This window comes from Ovis canadensis, chromosome 16 (assembly GCF_042477335.2).
Source record: "Ovis canadensis isolate MfBH-ARS-UI-01 breed Bighorn chromosome 16, ARS-UI_OviCan_v2, whole genome shotgun sequence".
NCBI lineage: Eukaryota > Metazoa > Chordata > Mammalia > Artiodactyla > Bovidae > Ovis > Ovis canadensis.
The window spans coordinates 16967250-16989621 of NC_091260.1; the positions used below are offsets into that span (position 1 = coordinate 16967250).

At 48.1% G+C, this 22372-nt stretch overlaps 1 protein-coding gene across 3 annotated transcripts in view; it reads right to left on the reverse strand.

Moving 5' to 3' along the window:
- STK10 (serine/threonine kinase 10) overlaps positions 1-22372 on the reverse strand; it is a 152773-nt gene that overhangs the window by 117083 nt on the left and 13318 nt on the right. For all 3 annotated transcript variants that reach the window (XR_011249595.1, XM_069556024.1, XM_069556023.1), the window contains exon 2: positions 4486-4650. Coding sequence is in view for 2 of the 3 variants with exons in the window: in XM_069556024.1 (XP_069412125.1) it covers positions 4486-4650 (165 nt within the window). In the remaining variant the exon portion in view is untranslated. The remainder of the gene's footprint in view (positions 1-4485; positions 4651-22372) is intronic.

Consider the following 22372-nt stretch of genomic DNA (forward strand, 5'->3'; position numbering starts at 1 on the left):
ATGTGGCTGCTGAGCCACACAGAACCACACGTGGCTCTTCAGCACCCAAAACGTGGCTAGCATAGAACTGTACGATCAGTCTATTCCCTTTTAATTAAGTTAAATTTAAAAACTGATATTTGACTCTACTATTGGGATACATTTAAGAACACTGTAACAACCTGAGGACATGAATCTGCTTTTTCATCCAGAAATTTCATGATATCTAAATACAGAGGAAACATTTCTGATGAAACTTTAGCTCCTAAACTGAGATGCGCTGTAAGTGCGCAGCACATGCTAGATTTGAAGACCTAAAATGGAAAACAACTAAAATACCTCATCAGTATTTATTTTATTGACTACATGTCAGAATGATAATGTTTTATATACTAGGTTAAATAAATTCTATTATTTTAATTAATTTCATTAGTTTATTTTTGCTTTAATGTAGTAATTAGAAATTTTTAAATTATACATATGGCTCACATTATATTTCTATTGGATAGCACTAGTTTAGAATATCACTTGCACCATTTGTATTCAAAAGCAGAAGCGGTCATAAGAAACCATGAGAAGATTAAAAACTCTAGAAGAAAATGAGTCAGTCTTGTCAGATTGCAGGTGGGGTGGTTTGGTGAGTGGCCTCCACCCCACCGGGGAAAATTCCGTCCCGACTGCCATGACTGGGCAAGACGCCCAGGATGCCAGGGCAACGGTCAGTTTCTCATCCTAAAGCCCAGCCCCTGAAAGCAGACCCCAGGTCAAGGCTGATTTCGTCAAAGACACCCACACAGAAAAGCTGGCTCCTGGAGCCACAGAGAGCACCCGAGCCTGGACACAGGATGGGGCCCACAGTCACCCCACAGAAGGAAACACCATAAAGCTGGTGCACCTTTAACCTAGTACTTGAGAACAAGGCTCCTCTCTTCCACACTTCCATCCATGCTGCCTTCAGACCGCTCTTCCCTCTCTTACCCCTTGGAGAACTCCTACGCATTCTTTAAGCTCCAGTTCAAAGGCTCCCTCCTCTAAACGTTTTCTGACCAATGGTGCCCCCATCTCACATCCTTGGACTTCTGGCCTCGTCCACTCTGACCGTTTCCTGGTCAGCCTGGGTGTTCTCACTCTTGCCCCCTCAGACCTGATTTCTTTCTAAATGTGTGTCTCTCCCCCATGAGACTGCCACTGGGTCCCTATTGCCTTCAGCAACAGTTCTCAAACTTCAACAAGCATCAGAGTCACCTAGAAGGCTCCTTAAACAGACAGCAGGGCCCCTTCCCAGAGTTTCTGATTCAGCAGCTCTGAGCTGGGACCTAATATTCAGCATTTCTAACAAGGTCCATGGTGCTGCTGCTACTACTGGTCTGAAAGGCTGTACTTTGAGAACCGCTGATCTAAAAGACCAAGTATAAACCGTCACCTTGGCATTCAAGGCCCTCCAGGACCCTGCCTCCAACGACTGCCCTCATTTTGTACGACATGCTGGTAGACCCACCAATCCTAGCATTCCCAGGATCCCAACAGGTCGCAGCTCTCCCACCTCCACTCCTCGGCCCAGGCTGACACTGCTTGAAATCTTCTCGATCCACCCAGTTCCAGCCACCTTCCATGATTTCACAATGTCTAAAACCCAAATCAAAAATGAGAGATAACACCTTTAAAGGTCTACAAAGAAACAAATGTAGGGTGTAGGCGCAGCTACAGAAGAGGCGGGCGAAAAATGATTTTGGCCACAGCAGTAGCCCTGGATAAGAAAGTACCAGCCTGAAGTGACAACCTTGGGACAGAAAATTCTGATGTATCTATTTGACCAACTCCACCGCAGTCACTGTCCAGTTACAAACTGTCCTTTTCCTCCATTGGTTTTCTAACTCGGCCACTTTCCAGCTGCGTGGCCTAGCAGGGGAGGCGGGAGACTGACTTAGCATCTTTCTTTCTCATTTTCATCTATAAGATGAAAATAAAGCAACAGCCTCAAAGAATATGATTAAATGACATAATGCGAGTAAAATGCAAAGCAAAAGGCTCAGCACACAGTAAGCCTTCAATAAATATTAGCTGTCGTTGGCATTATCTCTGGCCTTGGAAAAGTAATGAACTTGGTAAACAGCCACAAACAATAATGGGAACAGATGTATAAAAGATGTTTTCCTCAGTACATACGTCATTAGCAATCCAATGATGGCTGACTGGATGGAGAGCTGGATAGATAGATGGATGGGTGTGTGTGTTGTGGGTAGGTGGTAAGATGGAAAAACTCAATTATATGATATCAAAATTGACTCTGTGAGGCCAGTATGGTGATAGATTTAAAAATCTTAAAAATTCTCCTAAAGAGATTCTCAAGCAAGAACATAAAAATTCAAAAGATGTCCATCACAGAGTTGTTTATAACAGCAATAAAAAACAAAAGCAACAGCCTAACTGCTTAGTAGTCAGAAGATGGAATTCTATAGAAAAAGAAAAGACAAAGATGCAGGTGTTTCCCTAAAATATGAAAAGTCACTCTTGATATATCTTAAACAAAAAGAGGAAGAGTGAAGTAGCAAGTCTGATATAAGTTCATCTTTTAAAAAAAAAACCTCTGTGTAGATATAGAAAAAGTCTAGAAAAATTTATTATATTATTAAAAATGATTATCTTTGGTATAAAGATTCAGGTGACATTACTCTTTTGCCTTTCTGTATACTCTTATTTTTCTGATAGCCATGTATTTAAAATTTTAATTTCTTAAAAAAATAAAAACTTTCTAAAAAGCAGCTCCGTGAATCAAGACAGAAGAAATGCATCAGTGTCAGCTGTGTGGCCATGAGCAAGGCGCCTGCCCTCTCTGTGTCTCTGTTGCTTCCTCTTTGGAAAAGGGTAACCAGTCTCCCTGCCTGGATCACCTTCCAAGGAGAGGCAGTGAATGAGGAAGGGCTTTGAAATCTTCAGCTGATAGGCAGGTGATGGTGGTTTTATTGCCCCCAGTGATAACTAGAAGACTCCCCAAGGAGATGCTCAGAGAAGCAAAGAGAAGCTGGCCTCCGCTGGCGGGCAACCAGTTTTAGTGGGCAAAGGTATGGGCAGGGTAGACGGCCGAGTTTCTCATCCCCCTCGGACACTGGCTTTCCTCATTTCTCTGAAATGAGAGGGATGAACTTTGACAGTGGTTTCTAAACCACTCCTTTGGTTTTCTTAAATAACAGGATCCCTTTCTCAAATGAAACACAGATTTCCCCACTAAGCATCAGTAGCTCTGTTCCTAAAAAGCAGGCATTCTGACTCCAAGACTCAACTTGGTGTCTATTTCTCATTATTTCAAATGGGAAAAACTATAAAGCATGACATAGCAACTCAGACTGCCCAATAATTTCCTAAAATGTGTCTAACACACATGACACTCTCCCTATACATGATAAACTATCATGATAGGAGGTCTAATGCTTAAAGCATTCCCTCCTGGGAATTCCCTGGTGGTCCAGTGGTTAAGACTCAGTATTGTCACTGCCATTGGCCCAGGTTTCATGCTTGACTGGGGAAGTAAAATCCCACAAGATGTGCAACCAAAAAAAAAAAAAAATCCCCTCCTGACCTCCAAATCATTACTGACAACCAGTAACTGTGCTGCCATGAGCCTGGATTGCTCACGCAGATCTGTTCACTCCCAAAGGCCCAGCCCCTCTGACACTTGCTCCCTTTGCAAACCATCTACCAGCGAGTCTGACAGTTTTCCAGTTGCATCTATTAATTCATGAGATTACCTGCACATCATTTCGTTACAAATGTTCGGCTGAGTCTGGGAGACATAAATATGATGTTTGATGGGCACAATACTGGCTGAAAACGGGAGTATGGAAACACGTACCTTCTAGGACGTCTGGGTTTTATAAACTGAGAGGCTAGAAGAATGTCAATGGGGGAGCCATTCGCAGGGCAGGTTCTGAAAACCAGGGCAGCCCGGAACTCCTCCAAGGGGGATGCTGAGCCGGGAAGGCGGGGCTTTGACGCACCTGCACTGTGCATCTCAAAATACGAGGGCGCAGCCAGAGAGTGGGGGCTATACGGGGCCCCTTGAGTGCTGCCACTGAAAGGAAGCCCCCTGGAGCAACTGCCAGTGGCAGAGACAATGCCACCAGAACAAAAACTAAATAGCTCACACTCAGCGAACTCCGACATGGGCCAGCTATTCTTCCAAGCATCAGTTAGCTCATATCATCTCCAAAACAACTCAGTGCGCTAGGTACTGGCATCATCCCCATCTTACAGCTGGGGAAACTGAGGCAAGGAGAAGTTAATAACTTGCCTACAGGTATCCAAGCATAGCTGTGGTTTGAGGCCAGGCAGTAGAGCTTCTGAATTCCTTTCTGCTCCATAGCACTACACTCGGCCCCGCAGTGGAGAGGCTCTGCAGAAAGGGGAGCACACTTCACTGTGCCCCCAAAGCAGCAGCGGAGAAAGAGCCGCGGCCCTCAGAACCGCGCAGGGCCCGGTGGCATCGCCTCGGGCCCGAGGCACCCTTACCCACAGCTTCCCGTCATAGTAGTAGGCGCCCAGGAGCTTCACGATGTAGGGGTGGTCGCAGGTGGCCAGGATCTCGATCTCCACGATGTAATCTTCCAGCTCCTCCTCGCTGTTGGTCTCGATTACCTTGGCCGCGGCCAAGGCACCCGTCTCCTTGTTCTTGGCCTGGAAAGCAGAGACACGGAAGGTCAGCAGGCCTGGTCGGCAGGAAGCCGACGGCTGGGGCTAGCTCAGAGAGGCCGCGCGGGGGGGACACAGGCAGGATGTCCAGACACAAACAAGGGGCCACAGCAGAAGGTCCGCTGCTCTGAACAATGGCCAGCGCTCTCTCGTGATGTCAGCACAGGGGGCATGTGAGACAAGCACTGGTCTGTGGTTAGTAACAAAAACTTTAAGTACAAGACACCTGTACTATGGGATAAATAAAAATACAAGAACAGCATAGATCTACAAACAGCTGTTAGGACCAAACTGAAGCCAGGACAGGCTCTAAAGATAATCAGTCTAGTGACACTAGAAAACTGGGCTATGTGCCTTATAGATGGTGCCAATATGTAATTTCCCTGGAAGATAAAGATTCTACAGGACAGACTAAGTCAGATGACCTGAGATATACTGGGCTACATCTAACAGAAGTTCTTAACATAAGTCTTACTTGTGACTTTACTAATTCTGCTGGCTATGTTATTTGTATCTCCCCTGTCTTACAAAATTGCTGTTTCTTACACCATCAAATGTGTGTGTGAGGCCTCTAATAGAATAATATATAGTCCCATATGAGATCGATGATGGTAACAGTGTAACTCTAGATATGGCAAGAAGCAACAAGAGGGAATATTTTCCTGGACCAAGAAGCTAATAAGACAGGTGGTCCAGAGAATTTTGGATACTGTTTTATGGCCTAATCCAGTAACAGCACATTGAGTGGCCTGTTTACCTGAGAATGGACACTCTCAGCACCATGGGATAAAATGGCCATGAAGTGCCCCCCTCATAATCATGGTCAAGTTTATGAGCAAAAAGGGGCTCTGCCAACTGAAGACTGACACTCGCCATCTGCATCTACAAAGATTAAATCATGGCTGCTGCAACTGCTGACTTTCAACGCCCCTGAAAGGAGTTCAGGGTAAAAATCAGGAATGAGGCACTCTGTGCTCTGGGAAAAACTGGCAGAACAGGCCATCAGATAGTTAGATCTTTTCAGAAGATTTTATGAGTCCCAATTCTTGCATCTTCTCTTATCTAGAGAAACACTGACGTCATTAACGGTAAAATCTGCTTTGGCTATTAAAAAATAGTTTACAATTAAAAGTCAAAATAGAGTAGCTACAGTTCAGATATCCTGGAAAATAACTAGGTGATGCTATGGGTGTACTTTCAGATTAGAGCTTGTATTGCTCCAAGCTGGGGCAGTCCTATGCCCCATTTTGACAGGAAGGTATCATAGTCATTGTTGCCTAGTTCCCTAAAATTAAAACTGAGCGAGACTCTGTGGGGCTCTGGAGTACAGATCTGCTCTGTGTTCTCCATTTCTTATCTGTAGGATATAGACTTTGTTCAGCCTCCTTGGCCTTCCCTAAATTCCAAAGCACGGATTCAAACAATTGCTAATCAGGGAAGGGAGGGGATACAAAAATAGAAACTATCAAAGGTTGGTACAGCCTCCAGACAGAGTCCTGGTTCCTACTCAAAGAAATATGCATAACAATGTCTTTGAGTCCCCATTCAGGTGGAAGATGGTAACTTCAGACTGAACACAAGGTTCTTGGAGCACTGCTCTGTTGCCTCAGCACCAACCAATCAGAAGGGGTCACAAAGCCTGCAACCCTCACCCCAAATGTTGCCTTCTGTTTCCAGGGACCAGAGATGACCATCCTGTTAGGTCTCTTGTTTGGCCCTTGTCTATTTCATCTCTGAGAGGGGCCAACTAAATTGCTGTAACTACAAGGGTAGAAGCTGGTTTCAGATGTGGAAAACCCCAACTTAGATCAGGTGGAGAGACTTCTGCTCTGCTAGGCAGGCCTACACCCATGCACAGCAGGAAGAAGTTACAGAAGAAAGAGACCTCCACCCCAATTCCCAAAAGGTACCTTGAGTATGAAGTCTCTCAGGGGGCCTATGTGCTGTGTTAGGGGAAAAACGTTGTTTTAATGTGAATCACTCAGGGGTAATCAGGGAGTCCCTGGCCAAGATAAGAGAAGGGCTAAAAAAAAAAAAAAGTCTCAAAATTGATTTGAGTCCTGGTTCCAACAGTCCCTGTGGTTAACAACACTAATTTCCACCCTGGTGGGCCCTCTCATAGTGCTACTATTAATACTTACTTTGGGTCCATGCATAATAACTAAGCTTGCTGCCTTTGTAAAAGACCACGTCAATACCGTCCAACTGATGGTACTGAGGCAACAGTATCAGGCCCTGCACCAAAATAAAGAGGAAGATTCCTCTATGTAGCTGAAGACAGAGGGGAATGTTAGGACCAAACTGGAGCCAGGACAGGCTCTAAGGGGCAGGCTAGGCCTGAGGTTTAGTCTCTAGGAAAGCTGAGGCACTGGGAACTCCCGCAGGCAGTGTAGCTCGACCAATCAGAAAAAATCCCCGTAGCCCCCCGCCTGCGCCAGACCTGAGCCAATCCCGATAGGGATGCGAGGTTTAAAAGTCCCGCATGTATGGTTTAACCAATCAGCTATGCTGTTACAGGAACAAAGAACCGTCTGTATAAAAGTAGATGTGATGCACAGCTTGGGGCTCTCCTCAAGACTCCACTGCGCTGGATGAGACGTGAGCCCTAGCTCGAGCTAGCAATAAACCCCTTTATGCTTTTGCATTGCTGTGGACGTCTTATTCTCTCAGTTTTGGAGACTCGGACTTCGGGCATAACACAGCCTGGAAAGATTCCTGGCTGTTCTGTAAAAGACCCACGTCACTGAAAAATAAAAAGTGGTATGATGCTTTTTATATTTAAAAAGATGGAAAACTACTTTTTCATAAACGCTCACACATGAAATGTACATGCATGGAAAACTGGAAAAATACTGCCTGACAGCAGGCTGGGGAGGAGGCTGACATGGGGGCAGAGACAAAGGACACTTTTACGCACCCTGGATTGCTTTAAAGTGTTAAAAGGATGTTGTGAGCATTTACTTGCATTATGTCACATATATTAAAAGCGAAATTAAGAGTTTTTCATAGATGCACTTCACCTGATTCTAACAAAGGTTTCTTATTTGATGAAAAAGAGAGTGAGAGAATTTCACATCTACAAGGATAGATATAATTCTCTAAAAACGGAAAATAAGTGTTGAGGACGTGGAAAAATTGGTACCTCTGTGCATTGCTCGTGGGCAGAAAAGCAGTACAGCTGTTGTGGAAAAGAGCTTGGCAGTTTCTCAAAAGGTTAAACATAGAACTACCATACGGCCCAGCAGTTCCACTCCTAGGCATATCTGCAAAAGACCTGCAAGCAGGAATTTGAGCAGTCTCTGTACACCAATGTTCACAGCAGTGCTATTCACAAGAGCCAAATGGTGGAAACAACCCAAGTGTCCATCAGCAGATGAATGAAGAGACAAAACAGGGCACAGACAGTCCTCCTGGATCCTAAGTTCCACAGCGTCAGAGTCAACGAACTGAAGATCAAAAATATTCAGGAAAAAAAATCAGAAAGTTCCAAAGAGCAAAGCCTGAATTTGCCACGTGCCTGGCAATTATTTACATATCATCTACATCATATTTACAACTATCTACATAGCATTTACATAGACTTCAGTATTAAATGTAATCTACAGATGTTTAAAGTATACAGAAAGATGTGCACAGCTTATATGGAAATACTATGATGGGCTTGATAAAGGACAGAAATGGTAGGGACCTAACAGAAGCAGAAGATATTAAGAAGAGGTGGCAAGAATACACGGAAGAACTGTACAAAAAAGATCTTCATGACCCAGATAATCACGATGGTGTGATCACTCACCTAGAGCCAGACATCCTGGAATGTGAAGTCAAGTGGGCCTTAGGAAGCATCACTACGAACAGAGCTAGTGGAAGTGATGGAATTCCAGTTGAGCTATTTCAAATCCTGAAAGATGATGCTGTGAAAGTGCTGCACTCAATACGCCAGCAAATTTGGAAAACTCAGCAGTGGCCACAGGACTGGAAAAGGTGTTTTCATTCCAATCCCAAAGAAAGGCAATGCCAAAGAATGCTCAAACTACTGCACAATTGCACTCATCTCATCACGCTAGTAAAGCAATGCTCAAAATTCTCCAAGCCAGGCTTCAGCAGTATGTGAACTGTGAAATTCCAGATGTTCAAGCTGGTTTTAGAAAAGGCAGAAGAACCAGAGATCAAATTGCCAACATCCACTGGATCATGGAAAAAGCAAGAGAGTTCCAGAAAAACATCTATTTCTGCTTTATTGACTATTCCAAAGCCTCTGACTGTGTGGAGCACAATAAACTGTGGAAAATTCTGAAAGAGATGGGAATGCCAGACCACCTGACCTGCCTCTTGAGAAACCTATATGCAGTTCAGGAAGCAACAGTCAGTACTGGACATGGAACAACAGAGTGGTTCCAAACAGGAAAAGGAGTATGTCAAGGCTGTATATTGTCACCTTGCTTAATTAACTTATATGCAGAGTACACCATGAGAAATGCTGGGCCGGAGGAAGCACAAGCTGGAATCAAGATTGCCTGGAGAAATATCAATAACCTCAGATATGCAGATGACACCACCCTTATGGTAGAAAGCAAAGAAGAACTAAAGAGCCTCCTGATGAAACTGAAAGAGGAGAGTGAAAAAGTTGGCTTAAAGCTCAACATTCAGAAAACAAAGATGGTGGCATCTGGTCCCATCACTTCATGGGAAATAGATGGGGAAACAGTGGAAACGGTGTCAGAATTTATTTTGGGGGGGCTCCAAAATCACTGCAGGTGGTGACTGCAGCTATGAAATTAAAAGACGCTTACTCCTTGGAAGGAAAGTGATGACCAACCTAGATAGCATATTCAAAAGCAGAGACATTACTTTGCCAACAAAGGTCTGTCTAGCCAAGGCTATAGTTTTTCCAGTGGTCATGTATGGATGTGAGAGTTGGACTGTGAAGAAAGCTGAGCACCGAAGAATTGATGCTTTTGAACTGTGGTGTTGGAGAAGACTCTTGAGAGTCCCTTGGACTGCAAGGAGATCCAACCAGTCCATTCTAAAGGAGATCAGCCCTGGGTGTTCTTTGCAAGGAATGATGCTAAAGCTGAAGCTCCAGTACTTTGGCCACCTCATGCGAAGAGTTGACTCATTGGAAAAGACTCTGATGCTGGGAGGGATTGGGGGCAGGAGGAGAAGGGGACGACAGAGGATGAGATGGCTGGATGGCATCACCGACTCGATGGACATGAGTTTGAGTGAACTCTGGGAGTTGGTGATGGACAGGGAGGCCTGGCGTGCTGCAATTCATGGGGTCACAAAGAGTTGGACACAAATGAGCCACTGAACTGAACTGAACGCCATTGATATAAGAGACTTAACACCCACGGATTTTGGTATCTGCGGGGTTGTCCCAGAACCAGTCTTCCTGGGAGGATGATTTACACATTCAATGGAGTACTATTTAGTCTTAAAAAGGAAGGAAATTCTGGCACAAGCTACAACATGGATGAATCTGGAGGATATTATGCTAAGTAAGAAATAATACAGTCACAAAAGGACAAATATCGCATTAATTCCACATAAATGAGGTACCTAGAATAGTCAATAAACTACTTTCATAGAGAAAGAAAGTAGAATAGAGGCTGCCAGGGACTGGTTACCATCAGGAGTGAGGAGTTGAGTGTTTAGTGGGTACAGAGTTTCTCTTGGGATGAGGCACAAGTTCTAGAAATGGATAGAGAGGAAGGCAGCACACACAGTGTGAGCAGACCTCACCCCAGTGAGCTGTACAGCTAGAATCGGCTAAGACAGTCTATTTTGTGCTCTGCATATTTAACCACAGTTAGAACTGGCAGTGAGAGAGAAATAACTGTGTAAGTAATGCAAGCGATTTCACGCACAGTGAGCTAGTGCCGGTGGAGGGCATTTCTTGGAGCACCCACCCACTGTGCCTCTGGTCAGGGGAAAGGGGGCCCCCAGTGAGAGAGAGCACGCTGTCCTCCAACACAGGCCTAAAAGCCAGCGCTCGACTGCAGCCTTTGAACAGCAGTCTGCTGGAAAGCGCATGGAAAACGGGCCACCCTAGACTTCACACCTCGGTGCTGCTCCGAGGACATGCCACATGGCACGTGCCTAACAAGACAGCTCCACCACGTGAGCCGATGGAAACGCTGACAGCTGCGCCACCCAGCACCCTGCGGATGACAACGGGCACTCACGTCAGCTCACACCGTAACCCATTCTACGGACTAGAGAGAGGGACGAGGCTGGAACCAGAGAGGCAGTCCCAGAATCTGAACCTAGGTCCTCTTTCAGCATTCTGGCACTGCACACTACTCTCCAAGGTCCCCCGTCACCCCCAGAACTCAGAGGCCTCTGAGACCAGAGGCCCTGCCCGCGGTACCAGTGATGCAGACACATCCACCCCGCCCTGGCCCCGAGCAGCTCAGTGGCCAGCGGGGGAGACCCATCTCTGCTGCCGGCGGTGAGACAGCATGCCTGGGGGGGTGGGCATGGAAACTGGGAGGAAGGAAGTGATGCCAATAGGCAACTTTTAGGCTCATTTGTAAATTTATTCTCAGTTTAGATAAATGTTTCCATTAACTGAGCCACCAAGTCCACAGGTTCCACACAGTGACAATAATGCTTTCACATTTCTCAAGGGCCCGCTCCATGTGGGACCCTTGTCTACACTTCGACACGTGGTCACTCACGTACCTCCTCAAGCATCCTGCCAGGCAGGTGCAACTGTTACTCGGATGGGGAGACTGAGGCAGAGCCCCAGCAACTCGGGTCACAGGGCTGAACGGGAACACAGGCAGCCCCGCTCCCGGGTCTGCACCCGGGAGTGGCCTAGTGGTCTAGGGAACCTTCCACGTCTGGCCCAGGAGCTCAGTTCAGGGAACGGACTTTCGTGTGGGGCCGTTCCCTGAGGCCATCGTCCATCCTAGACATCACCCTGCTCACCCGGCCCTCCCTGGGTCAGGTCCGCCCCCCTGAACTCAGTTTTGAAAACTTGCTTGGAACGCCTTAGAAATTCATCAATTAAGTAATCAGGCGCGCTCTCTCTCTCTCTCAACAATTAAGCAATCAGGCACTTGCGCGCGCTCTCTCACACATACACACAACACATACACAACACACACAACATACACACACACACTTAACTGATGAGGTGCCTGCCCTTTCATTTCTTGTAAAGCTGATTTTTTTCTGTCCCACTAGAAGACCATCAACACATCCTTTCACAGTACAGCATTCACTCTCCTCCTCCTGTCCAGATCCAGAAGCAAAGCTAACATCCACTCTGCTCATTTACAGAAAAGACAGTAGAGGGCTCAGCAAGCAGCTACAGCGAGAGCCAGGTGACCGAGGCGACCCCCGCGGCCACGCCCTCCCAGGCTTCTGCCGCAGCAGCGCATGGCGAGCTGAGCTAGCAAAGGCTGCCCTCACGTGCCCATCTTTCACTCCTGAGAGCTGGTGAAGGAGGCTACAGTCACCTTTTCCTGGATTTCCTTTAAAGGACTCTTCTCTCCTGCAGGTAGAAGAGGCCCAGGCAGGGGCTGTTTTCCGGGAGAGCATTAAATCTGTCCTGCACTCCACCCTGAAACGCAGCACTGGCCACAGGGTCCAGCCTCAGGCAGGGCACCAACATCAACACTGAGGAACGGCCGCCCCAGCACCTCTCTCTGATTTCACGGAGACCCGGAGCCTGCCAGGACGGGCTGCCAACAGTCAGGGCACATGAAGTGACCTGGCCAAATTAAATGCTCTAATAGCCTGGTTAAGGCAGTGTCAACTGAAAAAAATGCACAACGTGAGGGTTGTGAGCTAAGGTTTATTTGGGGCAAAACGAGGACTAGAGCCCGGGAGACAGCATTTCAGACAGCCCTGAAAGATTGCTCCAAAGAGGCCGGGGGAAGGTCAGTATGTATGTGATTTTGGTGAAAGAGGAGTACGTGCAATCAAGCACATAGTTTTGGCAGAAGATCTCTGCTAGTCACGAAAAACTGACATCACCGTGAAAGATTCTAGTGCTTTTCTAGATATGAGAAGATGCAAGACTTTACTCATAAAATTGTCTCTGGAAACATCCACCTGAAGACCTGTTCTTCCAGTTGTTCCCAGTGCACAGAGGGCCTGGTTTCTGATCTCCATTCTCAACTCCCTTCAGGGGATGCTGAAGGTCAGCAGCTCATAATCGAATCCCCATAGAGGCAGATGGCAAAGGTGGAACAGCAGTCTGTCAGCTGAAGGCCACAGAGGAGTAATAATCGCTATTATAAACCAGTTAACACTGTCTGAGCACTCACTGCGTGCTGCTACAGGCCTTAGACAGAATTTCTCACTTCATCCTCAACGCAGCCCTTCGAGACAAATACCAGCATTCCCGATTTACAGGCAAGGAAACAGACTCAGAGAGTCACAGTAAACACCTCGGGTCACACAGCAGATGGGGTTAGGGGGGTGAAGGGTGAATCCAAATTCCAGCCTGCCTATCTCAAACAGCCTGAGCTCTGCATCAGTTCTCAGCATGTCCGTCCTGGCAAGGGCCCAGCATTCCCTGCGCCACCTCCCTTTGCTAAAGATAAGCGACAACCACAGCCAATAGCAACCACTCACTGCCAGAGTGCTTGGTAGCTGCGGAGGACTAGAGAGCCAGGATTTAACCTGCTCAGGAGTGAGGTATCAGCCATCACGCCCATTTCCTAGATGAGCACACTGAAGCTCAGGGAGATATCAGGACCCACCCAGAACTGGGAGCTGCAGTGGTCTTACTCCCAGTTCAGTGTTCTTTACTACACTAGGCTGGTGGGAATCAGCTTATTCCCCATTCATTCATTCAAGCATCATTTATGGAGTGCCTGTTATTTGTGAGGCACTTTTCCGGTGAAGAATTTCTTCCTAAAGGTTGGAATTATTGCCCTCGCATAACATAACTCACCCTTCCCTGATCTTTCTTTAGAGGAGTCAACCCATTCTCATTCCCAGTCCCCAAGCTGTAACACGGCTGATCCCACCACCATATCCAGAAGCAGGTAGATGATTTATGCCATCCAGTCAGTACACTGCATTTCGTCTCACCACAGTGATTGGTTCAAGGACAGACATGTGATCAAGTCGACCAATGAAATGCAGTCTCAGAAGACTGCCCTGAGCTCTCTTTCACTGCTAGCCTCTGGCACTGCCTACCACAGTCAAGCTGCCAGGTCATCATGCTCCCAAGGGGAGCCTGAAAGCTAAACTAACTCCAAAGCAGCAGAGCTTAGAGAGGGCCCAAGAAGACACTGGGCCCTCATTAATCCCCTCAATTAATGTTTACAAGAGCATCGTATTATTAAGAGCCTCTTTCGGGAATTCCCTGGTGGCCGAGTGGTTGAGACTTTACCTTCCAATGCAAGGGGTACGGGTTCAATCCCTGATCAGGGAACTAAGATCCCACACACTTCTTGGCCAAGAAACCAAAACATAAAACAGAACAATATCATAACAAATTCAATAAAAACAAATTAAAAAAAAAAAGAGAGAGCCTCTTTTTTCTTTCAGCAAAAATTGTTATTTTTAATCAGTCAAATAGGGTGAACAAGAGTAATTGTCACCTTTTTTGTTAAGCAGTAGGAAAAAAGATACTTTGTAAACTCTTTCACCTAGAAAGAATTAAAGTATTCAAATATGCTGAGATACTAGCTATGTATATGGGAGAAGGCGATGGCACCCCACTCCAGTACTCTTGCCTGGAAAATCCCATGGGCAAAGGAGCCTGGTAGGCTGCAGCCCATGGGGTTGCGAAGACACGACTAAGCGACTTCACTTTCACTTTTCACTTTCATGCATTGGAGAAGACAATGGCAACCCACTCCAGTGCTCCTGCCTGGAGAATCCCAGGGACGGGAGAGCCTGGTGGGCTGCCGTCTATGGGGTTGCAGAGAGTCGGACACGACTGAAGTGACTTAGCAGCAGCAGCAGCAGCTATGTATATATATATATGTAGACATATACCATAAATGTGTACATATTAAATAATGCATAACATAGGATAAATGCATATAATAAAATACCTAACGTTAAAACTATCCTGAATGTGATTTATTCCCTGTTTGACATTTCAAAATGCATTTCTGAACTTTGTGGCTCCTTTTGGTGGACATTAGGGCCCTTATCTACCATTGCATTGTGATTAAGTATGTTCGGGTTCACAAAACTTGTAGAGAACACAGTGACGGACATTCAGGTTTACTAGTCAGTGACGAAGACACAGTGACTGCCCCTAAGTTCTAACATGAGATTACAGGATGGAGCAGATGAAAGCAGCTCGGCTTCTCTTGGTCTGGAACTTGAGAATACATACGTCTATAAGAGCCTCATTTTACATATGCAAGAAATCTGATGCCCGGAGAGGTGAAGTCACTTGCTCGAAGTCACAGAGCAGGTAAAACAGCAGGGCTGGAAGTTAAATAGAAGCCCACGTGACTTCAAAATCCATGTTCCTGACCATTCTGCCAGAGGTTCCTGTAAATTCTGCAGTAGGAGAAAGGGGACATGATAGCCAAGCCCTCTCGAGCCTGATGTGAGGGCCGCTTGGGGAGTGGGTGGGTACTGGAAAGCTAAAGGTGTCCACGTGGATGGGACACAGTGGGAGTCGACAGACAAGGAAGTCATATAAAGAACAAACGGCCATCTGTGGCCTCTGACGTCCGTCTCCCACCGACTGAGGCAAGGCTGGGGTCCAGCGAAGGACAGACGGCAAGAGCCCCCACCCAGCGCTGCACTGCCGGCCAGCGGTGACTAGCACCTCGCCCCACACCCTGAGAGCAGACACACAGTGGCCACTTGTGTTTCCCGCCCAGGCACCTCTCTGGGAACAATCCTCCCCCTTGTGCAGCACGGGCCGGCCCCAAGGAGGCGGGAACCACCCTTCAGCAGAAGCCCCGCCCAAGCCGAGGGGCCCAGCCAGGGGCTGAGGGCTTCCTGAAAGTCACCCACACAGCCACCGCCAGCTGGGGACGGCCCGGGCCCTCCCTGCCCTGCTGGCTGCAGGCTGACCGCTGTGTCCCGCCCTCCCGCTCCTCCGGGAAAGGACTGCTATCAGAGCACAGGGACCAGAAAGAACATCAGTCGCCCCTCTCAAACTCCAGCGCCCAGTCCCCAGTCCGCAGCTGGGGAAGCTGAGTCTGTGAAGCTTATGCAGCGCGCAGAGTGCAGGCTGCGGCGACTGCGCTCTCTGCAGAAGCTAAGCGTAAATGAGCGCACACGCGCTGAAGGGCCCGACTGGCGGGGGGTGGGGCTCCTGTTCCCGGGGCGCAGCTCACTTCAGGCCTGGGAGCCCCTGCAGCTGCCTGGAAATGAATCCTAAAGCGGGGCAGCAGGGGGACTGGCCTGCATCCGTTTCCCTCTGAGGACTCACAGCTTTTGGGAACTGCCTCTCTTTCACTCTTCATGAGGGGCTGAGCCCACACGGTCCTGGCACAGATCCCAGCCCAGCCACTCAGTCACACCCAGTGGCAGGCCAACAGGGTTATACCCAAATGGTCTTTTGTGTATGTGTTTTTAAATTTTTTGCTCAACTTATCACCAAATACATCTTTTTTTCTTTCTCTTGGGTTGGTAGACTGTAAGATGGGAAGGCTAAAGGGTCTGGCAGCCCATCTTGCCACCCCTTTGGAGAGCCTGCCTGAGGATGAGGCCAAGGCCAGGAAGGCCACGATGGAGGGGGACCTCCGCTGAGGGGCTGTGGGGCACCTGGAGCCACCGATCCTGATGCAGGCCCTGCCCTTAGGCTCCCTTTTGGATGACTGTCTTTTGCCACCAAAAAGGAAATGAGCCCCCAAATCTGGGGTTGTTCTAGCAGACAGTAGACACCTATGAAAATACTTCACCATGTAACACGTGTGTAATGAGAACTACCTTCACTCCCAACGGCACCATGATCTACAAGGTGACCTTCACTGAGGCTTCTCAGAGGACCTGAGGGATAAAATGGGATCAGCAACCCAGATGGGAAATGCAGTTACTAACAGGCTCCAGGCAAACAGATTCTTCCACCACAAGACTCTTCCTCCCCAAAAGCAGAGAAAGTCACATTACACTTTTAAATGAAGAAGGAAAAATGACAACCTCCAATGCTGGTAAGCAAACAAATGGTAAAATAGGTAAATTCATTACTGATGAGAATATAGACAGATTCAATCTCATAAAGATCAAAATTGGCAACAGATTTTCAGAGCCTAGAAAATACCTTTTAAGCCTATTAGCACTCACTCCTGAGAATGTAAGGCCAGGAAATAATTCCAAAAAAGACAAGAGAAAACATGTACTAGGATCAAATTCACATTAGCCCAGAATAATGGCAAACAAAGTGGTTCAGTTCAGTCGCTCAGTCGTGTCCGACTCTTTGCGACCCCATGAATCGCAGCACGCTAGGCCTCCCTGTCCATCACCAACTCCCGCAGTTCACTCAGACTCATGTCCATCAAATCACTGATGCCATCCAGCCATCTCATCCTCAGTCATCCCCTTCTCCTCCTGCCCCCAATCCCTCCCAGCATCAGAGTCTTTTCCAATGAGTCAACTCTTCGCATGAGGTGGCCAAAGTACTGGAGTTTCAGCTTCAGCATCATTCCTTCCAAAGAAATCCCAGGGTTGATCTCCTTCAGAATGGATTGGTTGGATCTCCTTGCAGTCCAAGGGACTCTCAAAAGTCTTCTCCAACACCACAGTTCAAAGGCATCAATTCTTCGGTGCTCAGCCTTCTTCACAGTCCAACTCTCACATCCATACATGACCACAAGAAAAACCATAGCCTTGACTAGACGGACCTTAGTCGGCAAAGTAATGTCCCTGCTTTTGAATATACTATCTAGGTTGGTCATAACTTTTCTTCCAAGGAGTAAGTGTCTTTTAATTTCATAGCTGCAGTCACCATCTGCATGATTTTGGAGCCCCAAAAAATAAAGTCTGACACTGTTTCCACTGTTTCCCCATCTGTTTCCCATGAAGTGATGGGACTGGATGCCATGATCTTCGTTTTCTGAATGTTGAGCTTTAAGCCAACCTTTTCACTCTCCTCTTTCACTTTCATCAAAGAGGCATTTTAGCTTCTCTTCACTTTCTGCCATAAGGGTGGTGTCATCTGCATATCTGAGGTGATTGATATTTCTCCCGGCAATCTTGATTCCAGCTTGTGCTTCTTCCAGTCCAGTGTTTCTCATGATGTACTCTGCATATAAGTTAAATAAGCAGGGTGACAATATACAGCCTTGATGTACTCCTTTCTCCTATTTGGAACCACTCTGTTGTTCCATGTCCAGTTCTAACTGTTGCTTCCTGACCTGCATACAGATTTCTCAAGAGTCAGGTTAGGTGGTCTGGTATTCCCATCTCTTTCAGAATTTTCCACAGTTTATTGTGATCCACACAGTGGGAATAACCTAAATATTCAACCCAAGGATGATGGCTAAATCAACTTAGTGGGATACTAAGCAATCCTTTAAAATGATAAATAGGAAAATAATATAGTAATAAGAAAAAGATAATTGAGCCATAATAATAAGTAAATGAAGCTGGATGATAAAATTATAGCTAAGCTATAACTGAATGTGCCTGCAATGCGGGAGACCCAGGTTCGATTCCCTGAAGAAGGGAACGGCAAACTACTCCAGTGTTCTTGCCTGGAGAATCCCATAGACAGAGGAGCCTGGCAGGCTACGGCCCATGAGGTAGCAAAGAGTCGGACACAACTGAGCGATTAACACTCTCACACTTCACTTTCTGGACAAGGAGGTTCTGAAACACAGATTAAGGAATCCACAGGGTTTCTAAAGGTGATTTTCACTCAATGGACATCTAGCAATCAGCCACAGGGGTCTTGGTGAGGACAGACTGGGGTTGAGGCACAGAAAGTGGCCCTTTCATCCAGAACTTGCTTTAAAAGCACCTGTCCTCTCAGGAGCCCCCCGGAACTGCACCATCCAGTATGGTAGCTACGAGCCTCAGGTGTCTATTCAAGTTACCTGAATTAAATGAAACTTAAAATGTAGTTTCCCAGTTAACATTAACCCCAGTGAAGAGCGGCTACCATACTGAATAGAGCAGATACGGAACAGTCTCATCACTGCGCAAAAGGCCTGCGTGCAGAGCCGGTAGAAGAACCTTGGGTGGGGATCAGCTGTGAGGTTGCCTAGCAACCTGGCTGGGCGGCAGGTGTGAGGAAAGGCTCGCAGCTGACCTGTCAGATGAGCAGCCAGGCCAGCGGGTCAGAGCCAAAGAAGGAGCGGTCAAGGCGAAAGGTCTCTGTTTCCCTCGTCCCCCTGACTGACTCGGGACACCGAGCCAGGCCTGTGTCCAAAGAGGCTGAGGCCACTGGAGCCAAGGAGGGGCTGGTCGCGCCCCACAGTGTCCAGCTGGGCTGTCCCTGCCTGCACACAGTCAATCTGCATGGTGACAACGGTCACCAATCGTGGGGAAGCCTTCAACTCTCAATTAAGGAAGGAGGAAGTCGGGCCCTGGAGGAAAGCAGGGTCACAGTAAAACCCGCCATGTGTCAGGGAAGGGCTCAACATCAACTCGAGCCGGGTGGTCCACGGGCCGCGGACAGGATGGGTGGCAGGCGTGGCCTTGGGCTCAGATGCTGGCAGGCATGAGTGGGGGGCAGAGTGGAGCCACAGCGCCGCAGCCCCACCTTCCCGAGGCTTGAGTCCTTGGGGGCCAAGATGCCGAAGGGCCTGCCGAGGCCTCCGACAGCCTCTTGAGGCAGGATAAGGAGTATCCCACCTTAGCCAGCACGGGTCCACGAGAGCTGCAAAGCCCTGCCATCTCCTCCTGTTGAATAGGAAACAGGCCCAGGTAGGGAGGGTGACTTGGCCCCAGCCACACAGCTAGGAAGTGGCTGCCAGGACTCCACTCAGGCGCAGCCCTGTGCCTGGCGCGCTTTCCCCTCCAGAGGACACTCTCCAGGAGCTCCTGCCCAGCGGCTGTGTGCACCAGCCCCTTTCTTCTGTCTCCCTCACTGCCTCCTACCGGAGACCCTCTTAGGGTGAACCCTCAATGGCTCCCTGCTGTCGATGGGATAAAGCCCAAATTCCGGGGCCTGGCGCCCCTGGCCCTGGTGATCTGCCCCTTTCACTCCTCCAGAACCCCATTGCTCCCCAGCAATCACCTCCTGCGACAGCCAGTGCCTGAAGCCCCCTACTTACCGGCCTTTCTTGATGCTCCTTCCTCCATGAGGAGTGCCTTCTCCATACCCATGTTTAACCACCCCACAAAGTCTAACTCAACCCCAGCCTGCTCCATGAGATGTTCCCAGAACCCCAGCTCCCACCCTCTGCTAGAACTTCGCACACCTTACTAGGGCTCTCATCACAGTTAGCCTGGTGCCATAGCCCTTTTTTTATTTGGGTCTTTGTTGCTGTGCACGGGCTTTCTCTACTTCTGGTGACTGGGGGCTACTGTCTGGGTGCAGGGCCTCTCGCTGCAGTGGCCTCTCTTGCTGCAGAGCATGGGCTCAGCAGGCGTGGTGCACAGGCTTATTGCTCTGGGGCCTGTGGCATCTTCCCGGACCAGGCATCAAACCTGTGTCCCCCGCACTGACAGGCAGAGTCTTAACCACCATACCACCACCAAAGTCTTCCACAGTCCTTTGTGTTCACAGATTCTCTCTCTGACCTGACTGTGAGTCCTGAAAAGCTAAAGCCCATCTCTGCTTCGTCTTGTCCTACCCCACACAACCTGTTACAGAATAGCCAGTGGGTGGATGGGAACATGGGTGGTGGGTATATAAGCAGATGAGAGAATGGCTGGGCAGATGGGGAAGTGGATGGACAAATAGGAAGGGGGTGGGTGTTAAGGGCGTATGCATAGATGTATAGAATACAGAATCCTATACTGTGGATGGATGGATGGGTGGGAAATGGGTAGGAGGGAGAGTGTAGGAAAGGATGGATGTGTGGGAGGATGTGTGGGAGGATGGGTGGGAGGGTGGGTGGATAGGTGGGTGGGTGGATGGGAAGATGAGCAAATGGGCTGACAGATAGATGGACAGACTGACAGATGAATGCCAGACTGAATAAGAGGAAGAATCAGTGGACGGGAGAAGAGAAGTATGTGAGAGAGGGATAAAGGAAGGAAGGTGTGTCTAGGGAGTAAACCATCATCAAACCTTCCCCTCTTCCCCAAAGGCACCAGAGACGACCTTGTTGCTGGCTTCTATGAACACCAGTCTATTGGGTGTTACTGCCTTCACTTGGCACTGTGTCTTTTTGGTTTTTAAAAGCCTAAAACCACGTTTATCTTGTTCACCAATGTATTATTAATAATGTTAATTATTAATATTATTAACGTTACTCTATCCAGCCAATAGGTATTTTAAAATAATAGACAGATGGATGGGTAGATGAATGGATGGGTGGATGAATTGGTGTGTGTACCTCCTTGTAAACAGACAGAAGTAAGGCCCTCCACATAAGAAAGGAAAGTGACAAGAAGCCCATTGTCTCCTTAACACACTGAGATTCCTGAATCTAATCTGTTCTCTGGTTTTGGAAGGTAGGCCCTCTTTACCTTGGGGGAGCCAAAGCCTTTGGCTGGGCCAGGACATACACAGTTAATAACGAGAGGAAACCACTTCCTGATCAATAATCACCAGGCCAAGTTTCAGTTCAGTGAGAAATGAAACGGCTGAGTTTCAGAACAAGCGACACTTACGGAGGGCCAAGACCATGAAACACAGAAGCAGAGGAGTGACATGGCTTCAAAGGCAGGCATTTAATCTCTCCCCCTCGGGGAAGAGAGCCCTGGCAGGCCATGCTGGCCCAGCAGGGAGATGCCGAGCCTCAGAATCCTTCTGGGCCAGCAAATGAAACAGTGAAACCCAAACAGGATTGGCCCTGAAGATGCCACACCAGGCCTTGGCCAAAAACCCCGCAACCTGGCCAACTTGGCTGGGGATGTGGGAGCTTCCGGCTCTCAGAGCTTCCAAAGCGCTAGGGAATCCAAGCCCGTGGACCACGGATAGAGGAGGCGGGACAGGTGACAGGTGCTCCGCCCCCTGAGACTCCTGCTCCCACCTGCTCAAGCTCCCACTACTCAGAGGGCGGAGTGCTGAGTCACGGGAGTGCTGAGTCACGGGCGGGGCGGGCAGCCTGGGCTCCTAAGCATGGGGGAAGGAAGCACTTTTATCCAGGCCCTGATGTGAAGAGCCGACTCACTGGAAAAGACCCTCATGTTGGAAAAGGTGGGCAGGAGGAGAAGGGGATGACAGAGGATGAGACGACTGGATGGCACCATCGACTCAATGGACATGAGTTTGAGCAAACTCTGGGAGACAGCAAAGGACAGGGAAGTACGGCGGGCTGCAGTCCACGGGGCTGCAACTTAGCGACAACATGCCCCCTGCACCAGGCCAGGCACTCTACTCAACCTTCACCACGACCTGGGGTCATGTACTCTTACCAACCCTGTCTTCCAGTCAGTCCCAAATCTCAGAGAAGTTGAGGCTCCCCTGTGTTTTCAATCAACAATACTTTGTGTGCTGGTTTTTTTAATTATTATTATTCCAAAAGCATTATGTACCTTTTGGCTCTCTGAGCAGCAGCATGGCGGTCAGCAAGTGCCTTATGAAAGGAGGTAAAAAGGGAGCCAAGAAGAAAGTGGTTGACCCATTTTCTAAGAAAGACTGCTATGACATGAAAGCGCCAGCAACACTGAATATAAGAAATATGGGAAAACATGAGTCACGGGAACTCAA